Source organism: Pseudonaja textilis, chromosome Z (genome assembly GCF_049901715.1).
Source record: "Pseudonaja textilis isolate UNSWEBS1 chromosome Z, rPseTex1.2, whole genome shotgun sequence".
NCBI classification, from domain to species: domain Eukaryota; kingdom Metazoa; phylum Chordata; class Lepidosauria; order Squamata; family Elapidae; genus Pseudonaja; species Pseudonaja textilis.
In genome coordinates, this window is record NC_142008.1 from 19,001,198 (window position 1) to 19,014,062 (window position 12,865).

At 36.0% G+C, this 12,865-nt stretch overlaps 1 protein-coding gene across 2 annotated transcripts in view; it reads left to right on the plus strand.

Moving 5' to 3' along the window:
- The window catches only part of MKX (mohawk homeobox), a 58,619-nt gene extending 46,753 nt beyond the window's left edge, over positions 1-11,866 (plus strand). For both annotated transcript variants that reach the window (XM_026710045.2, XM_087916880.1), the window contains exons 6-7: positions 6,163-6,196; positions 7,973-11,866. In XM_026710045.2, the coding sequence (XP_026565830.1) occupies positions 6,163-6,196; positions 7,973-8,162 (224 nt within the window). In that variant the 3' untranslated portion in view covers positions 8,163-11,866. The remainder of the gene's footprint in view (positions 1-6,162; positions 6,197-7,972) is intronic.
- The last annotated feature ends 999 nt before the right edge of the window (positions 11,867-12,865 follow it).

The following is a 12,865-nucleotide window of genomic DNA, read 5'->3' on the forward strand; positions in this document are numbered from 1 at the left end:
CCAAGAAAAAGAATTTGCCTGCATCTGATCTGCAAGATTAGCATCGCGCTGGTTTTTACAAGAGGCATCTGAAAGACCATAATAGAAAAGGTCCCTACACAGGAAAAAGGCATAATGTCCCTCTAAAGAGAAAACAAGTTTAAATGAACATTCTCATGTTTGTTTTTTAAAATAACATAGCATCTAGCTGAAGAGTGTCTTATCTATCACCTTGGTTGTGCCTGGAAAAATGAGAAGATAGTTTAAAAAAATTACAGGAGAGGGATGTTCTGTTGATCTGGAATTGAGACAACACAGGAAATGATATTCTGTTCTGTGAAAGAAAATTGTCCTTGACAGGAAAAGGAGGCACATCTGGCATCTAATGTACACCCAAAGATGTATAATTTTTTGGATGAGTGACTTATTTAACACTTGCATGATTTGACCCAGCTGTGGCATAATTCATTGCAGCATTATTCCATTGTTTAATTCTTTTTTGCAAAATTCCTGATTCTTTGTACCCAATTAATTTTTTTGGAGTGGTATGCAATGCCTAAACTCTCAAAATAAGCATTGCACTTGATTCCCAGGAGGCTTTGTGAGTGATAAGTCTTGGCTTTGCTGTTTACTAAAGGAAATATAGTGGAAAGTCATCAGAAAATGAGCTCCCTTTCGCTCTCTCTCCCCCTTTTTTCTTAGCTTTCCTTTTTACACATAACAGACCCTTTGTATGTAGAGTCGTTTCCTCATCCTTCTGTGCAGCTGAGCTGTTCGTTTCCCTCCCTTTTGAAGGATCTTTCACACAATGAGTAGGAAGTAAGGAAATGAAGCATAGCACTGTAATTCATGAAAATTGTCCCAAAAGATGTTCATCTGGGGGTAAGATACAAGGCTACTAATTAAGCAAAATACTGTCCAAATCCAAAATACTCCAGATTTCACTGGCAATTTCTGAATTTCCCTTCTCTAGAAGTAGTGACTGACTCATCAAAGGATTTACAGGAGCTGAAAAGACTCAAATAAGAAGCATTTTAAGAGGAATGTTGAAGTCCTAACCATAAATAGCAAAGTAGTTCCTGAACATGATGATCACCTCTTTTTTAGTTCTTCGTGTTAGTGGATTTATTTACATTCATTGGGAGACTGCCTCAGGGTTTTAAGTTACTAAAACTTAAAAACACAATCCCAGCAAGCTACATCACTATGGAATTCTAATTAGATCTTTTCTCTCTAAGAGCTTTGTAGAATAATGAGACTTCGCTTTCTTCAGAATTAATCTGGATTTACTAACAGAAATCTAGACATAGTGTGCAAAATTCTAAATGGGATCTAACATAATGCCTAATCAATTTGAGGTCGAGAGACAGTTTGATATCATGGTTAAGAGACCAGGTTAGAAGCAGTAGGAGGGTTCTAGTTCTACCTGGACACAAAGCCAGATAGGCAATCTTGAGTTACTCATTTTCTCTCAACTGTAAGAAGGAGGAAATTATAAGATACTACTGAAATCTCACCAAGAAAATTTCAGAGACTAGTCCAGGCAGCAACCAGTAACTGCTGACTTGAAGCACACAAATATAACAAAATCCAAATAAAATTCTGTGCTTTGAATTGTTTTCCCCATGTTTTAAAACTTCTTCTCAAAACAGTTCTAAAATAATTCTAGAGCAGGGGGTTTGTTAGTTTTCCTGAATTATATGGAGAAACTGTGGTATTATTCCAGATTATTAAATATGCCAGCTTGAGTTCCTGAATAAAAGGTAGATTGTAAATCAATTTGTTTTTATTTCATTTTAATTTGAGGTTGTCTTTGAATAGAATAATAAGGAAAATACTGTTGCAACACTGTAAAAATAACTTCGAACTGTTGCATTTATGAGTTGAGGACAACATGAACACAACATAATGGGGATATAATAGAAAAGAATAAAAAATATTATGGAACAACTTTGCAACATGGTTAGATGCAACTGGGAGCATGGTCTTAGTTCAGTACATAACTATATTTTTTGACCAGAAAGTCACAATCTTCTGACACCAATAAAATAGTAAGGATCTCAGAAACAAACAAGTTAAGAAGGTGCTACATCCAGAGAGATTTTAACATAAGAGTATCTTTCATCCTTAAGGATTCTAGGAGATATTTTTTTTCATCAAAAATGAGAGGCATCCACCTTCAAAAATGACTTTCAAAGAGGCTGTCTTCCACAATATGCTGAAATCAATCTAATATGAAGGCCTCCAACTTTTAAGAAATTGAATGAATCCAACTGCCTTCATGATAGGTTTCATGGTATTAGTAATGAGTATTACATTTTGAGGAGACTACGCAATCATTTCTACATCCTCTACTGGCTCTAGAAAGTATTTTTGGCATTATAACCTTTAATTTATTTCACATTTTTCCACTTTCCATTTTTTACAACCTTGTCATTTATTGGCATTCACTTAATACAGATAAAACTGTTCTTTGGTCTTTAAATAAAAGAATGCATTTTTCAGTTACAGGCAGTCTAAAAACTTTATGGTATGTTTGTCTCATAGAAGATGGTAATCATAGTTGCTATGTTGTTTTGGGGTTCTAAATAGGCTTCTAGGCATTTTCAGAAAATCAAACTGAAGAATTGCTGGAAAAAAGCAAGCAAGCAACACAATAAAAGTATAAAGATAACCTAGACTGGGACCAATTCCACCAGTTGATCATCCAGCAGTTGAGTGTTTTATAATTGAGAGCTCAGTTATGATCATAACTCGAGAATTATCTGTATATATAATTCATAGCACCCTTGGTGATAAACATTACTTAATAGATTAAGTGGTTAATTGATAAATAATACATATCTTATGAATATGGATCTAAAATAATCCCCTTTACTATATTGGAAAACTATGAGATGGGAAATTATGTTATCAAAAAATTTCAAAAACAAGATATTCTCAGGCCTATAGAAAAGATTGCATTTTGAATGGTACTTTTCAAAACTTTTTGTCAGATTCTACTAAATGGAACAATAAATTAGAAAGCAGAGAACCGAGAGAATCCATGTAGCTTGCTGAATAACCACTTCTGTATTGTTTATATTAAACACACAGTTCAGTTATGCCAAAAGGAGGCAATGTATTCAGCAATCCTAGCCTGTGTAGCTAATGATGAGAGATGCTGGAAATTGTAGTTCAATAATATTCAGAGGTCCACAGGTTGGTCACTAGAGCTAGGCACATCAACAACAAACTTTCTGTGGTTCCTCCCAAGCATCATGCTTCACCTGGCAGAATTAACATAACACCAGCTAGAATCAATTGGCCCCTTAGATTCAATAAGAAGAACTTTGGCACATGCATTGCTAATCATTTGTCCTGAAGTGGGAAACCAGTTCTCTATGAAACCATCACTTGAAAAGGATGCTCAGATTAGGTTTGATGAAGCAAAATACACTTTTGAAAGTCTCCATAGCTTCATTACCTACCCCATACTGAATGTTCTCATCTGTACATGGAGTACATTTAACAATTAATATAATTTCTTTAAAGTGTCTCCTGCTCAGCTAGTATAGGATATTACAAAGGTTTTGCTTCCTGGGGCCTTCCATATCTGATAATGGGTCTGCTGTAAATCTTTGATTTAACAGACAATCTTTGATTTAACAGACCATCTTTGATGAAAATTATCCACTAAATTAGATCAATAAATGTAATTGACATTTATGTTGTTAAGGCATTATTTTTAGGCCGTTTGTATCACTTTACATAATTATGCAAGTAGCATTACTTGATGGAAACCATAAAAATGTCAATTACATAATTATGCAAATGACGCAGATTATAACAATTTTCTGGACTGCTTCAGAAACAATGAATTTCATGTGCTTTTTGGAGTGAAATCAAAAGGAAAAAAAATGTTCTTTGCACCTAAACTGCACTGAATGAAACTAGAAAACCATTTGGGTTGTTTTGCATTATTTTCTTAGGCCTGGATTTAACATACTGTAATGTTGCAAGCCCGACTAGTTTTATTTTGTTTGATCTGTGTCACTTTTAGATGCTTTGAATCTGGGTTGTCTGTGCGTTTTGCATGTTTTATCTGGTTTTATGGGTGGGGGCTGGTTTTGTACACTGTCCATTGCAGCTGGGCGGTTATAATACATTTAAATAAATAAATAAATAAATAAATATAACTAGAAAATGAGCAGAAGAGTTGGAGTTGAAACAAGGAATTCTCAACTGTTAGAGAAATGTGCCTCTGGTGGTCCATGATATGTGACATGCGATTCAATATTCATGCTGTATTTGTTTGACTCTTTCATGGATCTCCTTTTAAGTTCAGCAGGCCTTCTACTTTTGAAATATTTGTCCTAAGTAAAAGAAATTTTCTTAGTACTGTATAGATTAGTTGGAACTGAACAAAATGACAGATTTTGCCCACAAACAAATTATGCAATGGCTGACCTATCCCAAGTATCCAAGCACTGGTGCTAGTGAAGAAAAAATAGTGCTACCACCCAGGAGAGAGGAATACATTGGCCCTGAATCCAAACACTTTTCAAATTATACTTATGTGGTAAAGCTCTTATGAAAATAAATAATGGATGATATTAATAATATTTTACTTGTACCTAACAAGCAGACATGGGAAAGTAAGTTATTCCACAAATTGCAATATGACCACTTGCTTTTTTCATGGACACGATTTTGCAGTTTCCACAGTATCACTTAGAGACAAACAAGGTGCATCTGTTACTCCTCACGGAGCAGTGCACAGCTTACCACACTGAGCTTCTGAACAAAATACAAGGTATAAATATAGCAAATAAGTAAAGTAGAGAAAGTTATACTAATAAGAATACCAATAATAATACCAATAATAATAACAACAATAATACCTTTCCACACTTCTCCATTGCTTTTTTCCACCCCATCTCATTTCTACTACAGTTCCACAAATTTGTATTTAGCCAAAGTAGCTAGAATGATACACTAGCGAAATCTGAGTGGTTTCTGGTTTCTTGATCCCACCCAGCTGTATGGCCTTTATAAGACATTGTTTAAATGAAATGGTACCAAAGGCTCTGCAGCACAACTTCCAAACATCTACGTCCCTCACCATCCCATGACCTGTTCCAAATCCAATTCTATTGCTTTGCATGTACTGGGTACTTCTGTACCAGAAATACATTCCTGGTGTATCTAATCACACTAAGCCAAATAAAGTATGGAATCCAATCCAATCCAATCCGAGCAAATTAATTTTGAGATATGCTTCACATTAGCAGTGCTGTGCTTCTGTAGCTCAAAAGGCCACAAGGATAGTTTTTTTAAAAAAAAACAACCTCAGGGACATCAGTGTTATTTTCTTCAATTTTGATTAAGGTTTATCATGTGTAAAGTTGCTATCAACACTGAAGTGAGCATTAGTCACACAATATTATTCTACATATTTATCAGATATCTTGACAGAATGGAGTGGAATGGAATAGAATAGAATAGAATAGAATAGAATAGAATAGAATAGAATAGAATAGAATAGAATAGATAACTTTACTGTCACTTTGGATGTACACTAATTGGCATACATTAAAATGAAATTTCATTGTGTACTCTCAAAGGATCACCACCTCCAATATACACTACATAAACATGACAAAATAAAAGAATAAATACAAAACTGCATATATCCGCAACACAATCTATCCCAGATATATACATTTAGATGGTGAGAAAAACAAATCTTGCAAGTTTACAAGATGGATGACATAGGGAACAAAGCTGTTACAAAATCTGGTAGTCTTGCTAGAAATACTTCAATACTTCCTTCCAGAGGGGAGCAACAGAAACAACCGTGAAGTGGGTGTGTGGGGTCTCTAACAATGCTTTGAGTTCTAAGCACATAGCATTTATAAGTAGTATCCTGAATAACAGGAAGTGGGCTTCCTATAATCTTCTTGGCTGTCCTTACCACTCTCTGTATGGACTTTCTATCTGAGGCACTGCTGCAAATGAAATCATTGGATTGGAATCAGACCCTGGTAAATTACCGTAAATCTGGGATCAGTCCATAACATTAAACCAGGAACTATAATAAGCCTACTAAAATCATTTTAATCATCTGTTGCTTTAAAAAAATACTAGTGCTAAAATGTTATAAAAATGGAAATTTAAAAAAAATATTCTCTATTTTTTCAGAAACTCTGGAGAATGGACCTCACAAGAGTGAAAGGTGAGTAAAAAATTTACTTGCCTCTTGAATAATTCAAAAGCAAATATAAGCAGAGATAGTTGGAAGTAAAAGTCATGGACATCATCCTGTTCTTATCAGAAGGATAACAAGCTTGGAGGACATGGAAAACTTTGACGGTAGCAATTCCCTCATTTCATAAGCTAAAATTAGGGAAGGGGGGTGAGGCAAACTTGTCAAAGTGGTGGATAAGCAAGAGAGAAAGTGATTGACCATACATGGACTCCAAGAGGAAAAAAAATTGGCATCCCTACCCTGTGAAGAGCCCTTAGGGCAGTGATTCGCAATCTTGGGAACTTTAAGATGTCTGGATTTCAATTCCTAGAATTCCCCAGCCAGCATGAGGTCCAGAATCTTAAAGTTGAGAAACATTGCATGCCTCTGCTATCCACATGGTGTTCTCCTCTGTTTAGCACTTGTCTCTTTCTTCTGCTTGAACTGGAAGCCTATGGCCAACTGGGGAAATTCCTTCTTGCTAGCCTCCAGCTTTTCGGAATATGGGGATGGTTCCTTAGCACCTTAGCTTCTTTATCTAAATGGCACTCCTTTAAATGAAGTGCTGAGCTGCAGCTTCTGACCGTTATTATTTTCTAACGAAGTCTCTTGGAGAGCTGTGTTGAGGAATCAAGATGGAAGGTGGCACTTGGCAGCGTTTCAAATAAACACACAAAGGTTAGGTAAAATTTAACAGACACTGAGCTAAACCATGCAGGAGTTCTACACTCCAGTCCTTACCTAATTAAGTCAATTCAGTTAAAAAATGTGTTCATCACTTTAAATGAAGAGGCTGCTTTACAGAGCCACTCATATGGAAAGGACAATGGGGGAAGGCTGTTGACCCAGATGCATATATTGAAAGACCATTGGATCTCAGGGGAATGACAAGGGCTGGCGCCAGTTTTGTGGGGTGGAAGTCAGGCTAAGAGAGCTAGTTGTTCTGGTAGTGAAGGCACTAAGCTAGAAACCAGGAGACAGGAAAGCCAGCTGGGTGGTTTTGAGCCAGCCCACCCCTCTCTCTCAACCCATCTCACAGAGTTGTTGGGGCAAAATAGAAAAAGAAGGAAGATAGGTCTCTGACTTGAGTTATTTATAAAGAATAATAAAAATGAGGGAGAGAGAGAAAAGCCTTTGAAAGCCACATGATAAGCATTCTCAAATCCCATCAGCCCTGAGAAATAGAAGTTTTCAGCCTATGTGATGGAAGGTCAAAGGTTCTTTGGTTCAGTAGAATTTTGAGGTGCTAAGAAGTCTCTGTGGGCCCTCTTTCATTTGTTTGGTGTGTTGTATTAGCCCAATCAATGGTAGCTAATCCAATAATTCAAGTAAAATTGTGTCTTGTGTGAACCAGGTTAGTGGGCATAAATGGGAGAGGGAACTATGTTTCTACGCCTGTATCGACTTGACAGGAACAAACCAATGGGAAGGTTAGGGATGAGTGAGAATGTCATAATGTGAGACGGGAAGTTTCAATAGATTAGGAGAAAATCTTAACTGAAAAAATGTTCCCTTCTAATCCTATTGCCCTACTCAGGTCCAGTCCTATCAAGAGGACAGATACCATCTCTGTTCTTAAAACAGGCCCAAGATGCACCAGGAGAGACAGGCAAGATTCTTCCCCTTGTACATGCTGTAGGAAATTCTTTTTAAACAAACAGATTTTTATTTGCCTAATGGAGACAAGCATTGTTTCACTGTTTGAGTGCATGAGTATCATCATAATTAACAAACATGGAAACATTTCTTGATGTTTGTTTCCAGTGCAGTGAACAGGAAACGATCAAACAAGGACGAGACGTATTGGAAGGAGATCAATGCAGCGATGGCCTTAACCAATCTTGCCCAGGGAAAGGACAAACTGCAGGGTACAACCAGCTGCATCATTCAGAAATCTTCACACATATCAGAAGTGAAGACAGTCAAAGTTCCACTGGTGCCAATGTCATTTTAAGTGAAAAAGTGATTTACTTATCTTTTTCTTTGTGGATTTCTTTCGTGCTGTTCGTTTTCTTGTAAGATCACAAAAGATCTAGAATAGAGACTGAAGCTCCTATTGTAGTCTGTGACAGTCAGGATGATTAAGAATAAGCATAGCTTATTCTCACCAGCAAGCACTAGCAAAATGATCCTAAGGAGGTTTGTGCGATTCTCATTCTTGTTTGTGATGTAAAAGCTATTCCCAATGAATTGTGTTCTGTTATGGTACAGTAAGCAAGAAATATTCTCTCAGGCTAAATTGTTTTTTAAATAACATGTCAATTATGGGGGGAAGTTCCCTGCTTTTTGTCTTTTTAAGTCAAATTATTAACTTATTGTATTAATCAAGCTGCACATTAACCATCTGCATTGCAATAACAATAAGTGCCTTGCTTTCCTACAGTAGGATACAACGTGGGCACAGTTTTAGACATCTGTGCCTCAAAATGTCAATCACCCAACACTTAACCTTGCATGTAGTTCTAAGAACATCCTGACCGTTCGAAGCTGACGTCAGAAACGGTATTATTACTGTTTTAAAAGCCCTCCAACTTTTGATTTCTCTGAATTAGAGACTCAGTAATATCTAAAATGAAATTGCTATATTTTACCGTGAAAGAAAAATTGATTGTTATCAAGCAATATTCTGCTTTGTTCAAGTGAAATCAAATTGCTATGTTTTGTTACCCATAGAAATATTTTGATGTGCAATATTAATGGCTTCAAGAGCTTGAGAGCTGGATTAAAAAAAGAAATAAACCTCATTCATTTTAAGAAGAATTTGAACAGCAAGGACATTTATATGCGATGTGAAGCAGCCTTCCTTTCAGGTGCTTTGCAGCTTGGATGTTGTTGTTTCTCAAAATGATTAAAAAATACAGTGCCTCTCTCCTGCTGACTGCTGTTTTGGCTCTTATTATTGTTGAGCATGACAGCAAGATTGGAGGTCAAAGAGAAATTAAATCTCACCTATGAAAATGTTCTTCTTCTTAGCTTTATATAGTGCTTTTTTTTTACATGAAAACATATCCTGTGACAGCTTATGTTGTTCTTGCTGCAGTAAAGCTATCAGTAAATCCAGTGTAGATTCCTTCCTTTTAAAGTCTCCTTTAGATTTATTGAAACTGTTATATAAGTAAACAAAGCAGCTTACTTTTTTGGTACCAAATCAATCTATGCCTCAGTTTATTATTTACATTGGAGCTCTGTAACTTTCCACGACGGAAACCGTTATTGCCTTAATGCATCCAAAATGTTTTTTATTTTGGTATGGAATGTATCAAGTGAAGGCAATCCCCATTTCAATGAAGGAAAAAGGGCATAATGAAATCTATATATTATATAAAGTGAAAAGCCTGAATTAAAAACATGTGGGGTACACAACAGACAAACAATTGTGGCACTGACTCAATTTAAAGTTAAAATAGATGCTAAATTAGGCATTAAAAACAACATTTTAAACCTCTAGATTTGATTGCCATTGAGTCAAGTGAATTGTATAAAATAGTTTTTATGGAGGTATATCAAATTTTTCTTCAACCATCCAAAAATGTTTTCATCAGGTTCCCTCCATTATGTAAATAACAGTAAAGCCCCAAATAGTTTATATTGAGTGGTAAAAGAAAATTAGAGAAAAAATTTGATTGCTAGAGTTTAGTTTTGCAAAGTTGAAACCAAGCTTATTTTCCTTTAATTGTTTGAATGTTACATTTGAATAACAATATCCAGACTAAATTGTAAAGCTAGTTTTGAGAAAATATCATTTAACCTCCAATCTTGTTTTCTCCCCCAGCCCAGTTATAATCAATAAAAGGAAAAAAAATCAGTATATGTTAGCTGAGATGGACAAGGCAAAATCACTCTTTAATTCCTCATGTCTCATGGAATTCTCTCTCTACAAGGAGTGGGTGACATGTATTCCATGCAGTCTTTAAATCTTTTGGGGCAGTGCTCAAAACCCTCTTGACCATAATTCCCAAAAATGCAAAGCATCCTTCCCAGCACTTCAAAATGTAAAAAGCATGAAAATGATAATATAATGAAGAACAGTTGGAGGAACTGGGTATGTCTAGTCTAATGAAAAGAAGGACTAGGGGAGACATGATAGCAATGTTCCAATCTCTTAGGGGTTGCCCCAAAGAAGAGGGAGTCAAATTATTCTCCAAAGCACCCGAAGGCAGGACAAGAAGCAATGGATGGAAACTAATCAAGGAGAGAAGCAAGTTAAAACTAAGGAGAAATTTTCTGACAGTTAGAACAATTAATCAATGGAACAATTTGCCCCCAGAAGTTGCGAATGCTCCAACACTGGAGGTTTTTAAAAAGATGATGGATAACCATTTGTCTGAAGTGGTGTAAAGTTTCCTGCCTAAGCAGGGGGTTGGACTAGAAGACCTCCAAGGTCCCTTCCAACTCTACTCTACTATTCTATTCATAATATAGAAACATCCCAGTGAAAAGAACAAGGAAACAGCCTTTCCCTCATATTCTGCCCTGACCATTTGATGGTCAGGGCATAGTTCCATCATATGGCAGTCATGATATGACCTGTGATCCTTAGCCTCCCAACACTGTGGTCCTTAGCCTCACTAAAATGTTCAATATCCACCAGAATTTTGTCTACTTTTACCTGATACTGTCAGGTTTATACATCCAAGAGGTGTTCTTTGTGTATAGAACTCCCAGCAGAAGAGCCAATAAGAATGAATTAAGACTTTTACATGTTCATATAGCTCTGCACACAATTCTTTTAAGATGGTATTGCTAGTTTTCTGGACTCTTTGCAGTATAACCAATCAAAATAAGACAGATTTTGGTATTAAATCTAAACTGGATTGCAAAATCAACCAGCCTTCAGTCTTAAACCTGGACTCTGTTGGGAAGGTAGGTAACCTTATGGACAATTCCAAGCTTTCTCTTTTAAACAAAACCCACCACATCTCTAAATCATCAACTTCTAATTTCCTGAGCATGGAGGGCATTGTGTAGGGTTTCTTACATGAGGAAGATAAGTGGGGATTAAATTGTGCAAAATTTCCAAAATAAACTTTCTAAATCATATAGCCATCCTGTACATGTGGGCGCAGTGGATATAGGCTGCAGAAGATTTACACCGGTTGCGCTCCCTCTATGTAGAGGAAAGCTCCTTGGAATGCAAGAGAACCAAACCATTGATTAAGCTAACTTTCAGGTATGCAGACTGATCTTCAAGTGTAGCCAGTTCCAATTGCACTAATATAAACTAGCAGGATCTGCCTTGATATAAATTGTAGAATGCATCTTGATGTATCATAGCATTTTGTGATGATGGTTATTTCTAAACTGTATAATTAAAATGATTTGATATGAAAAATATATATATTTTGTACACAAAATATATATATATATTTACTTTTTTAGGGGGTGTTTTCATTGACATGAAAAAAAGCAGGAAATATACTGTATGTTATGACTGTATGAACAGCTGAAGTTTACTTTTGAATGATTTAAATCATTATGCAAAAGAGATTTCCCCACACTTAAGGCTTTGACAACCAACCTACTGGATTTTCTCATAACAATGTGAGTTTTTAAAATAAAAACGGAGAGTAAGCGCTTCGCTTTAGTTCATACTATTGTAAATTATTCTGCTATTAACTATTTTGTGAAAATAAACTGTCTTGTCAAACTTTTCTGTAAGATGTTTTCAGTGTTGTTTTGTTTTAAAAATTCAAGTGAATAACAGTGTCAACAAAATTACTACTATGTGGAAGGAACAACCCAAAGAATAAATGTTACTATACAAAATAAGGCTGGTGTGGATCACGTGATTCCTTTTTGAAGAGAGGGGATTGAAAAAAATACTTGTGTATACAGACTTATGACAAGACCAACTATTCTGGGGCACATTCACCTGAGGATCTTGACAGATGTCTTCTCTGTGGTGGCCTAAACACAAATATAGAAGGTCTATGATAGGGCAACTGAAATTCCCCTTGTTACAACTTTTCTTTTGAATGCCCTAATTTTGTGGTATAACTAAATATTGACACCAGCCAAGTTTATAGCATCTTCAAATTTAATTCAGTGGAGAAGCACAACTGAGAGTGTTATTTCTGGATTTCAAGAGCAAATGCAAACTATGGTCAGTAAGATTAGGCCATCCTAATCCCCAGAAGAACGATATTCCATTGATAGAAATAGAGATAGAGATAGAGACAGAAAGGGCATACTTCCTGGGTCCCATCAGATAGCATGAATTCTGGAGAATGTCCATCTCGATCAATCAAATGGCAGAAATAACCAGGTGGAGATGGTCCTTCAAGTATAAGATACAGGGAAAGAGCTGAAGTTGTGTTTTTTCATTATTTTCTGTGTCTGAAGATAACTATGTCTGGGCATTTCTGAAGTTCCACTTAGATGAACAGATTGGATACTGCCAAATGATCTCATGGCAATGAAAAGTAAATCTAAATATTGGTGTGATTCCCTTCCCCACAATTTTCCTTGAGTTTAATCCTTCTATCGCTGGTCTTTGCTTCAACAGGCATTGTCATTTTAATAACATAAACAACTTTTAAAAATCCCCTCATGCCAGTTTGGAAACAAATTTTGATTCCAAAAGTTGATTTCAAATGCATGTTCTGCCCAGCTTGTTTCTCAATATTGGAGATACAATCAAACAGCAATCAAATTAAG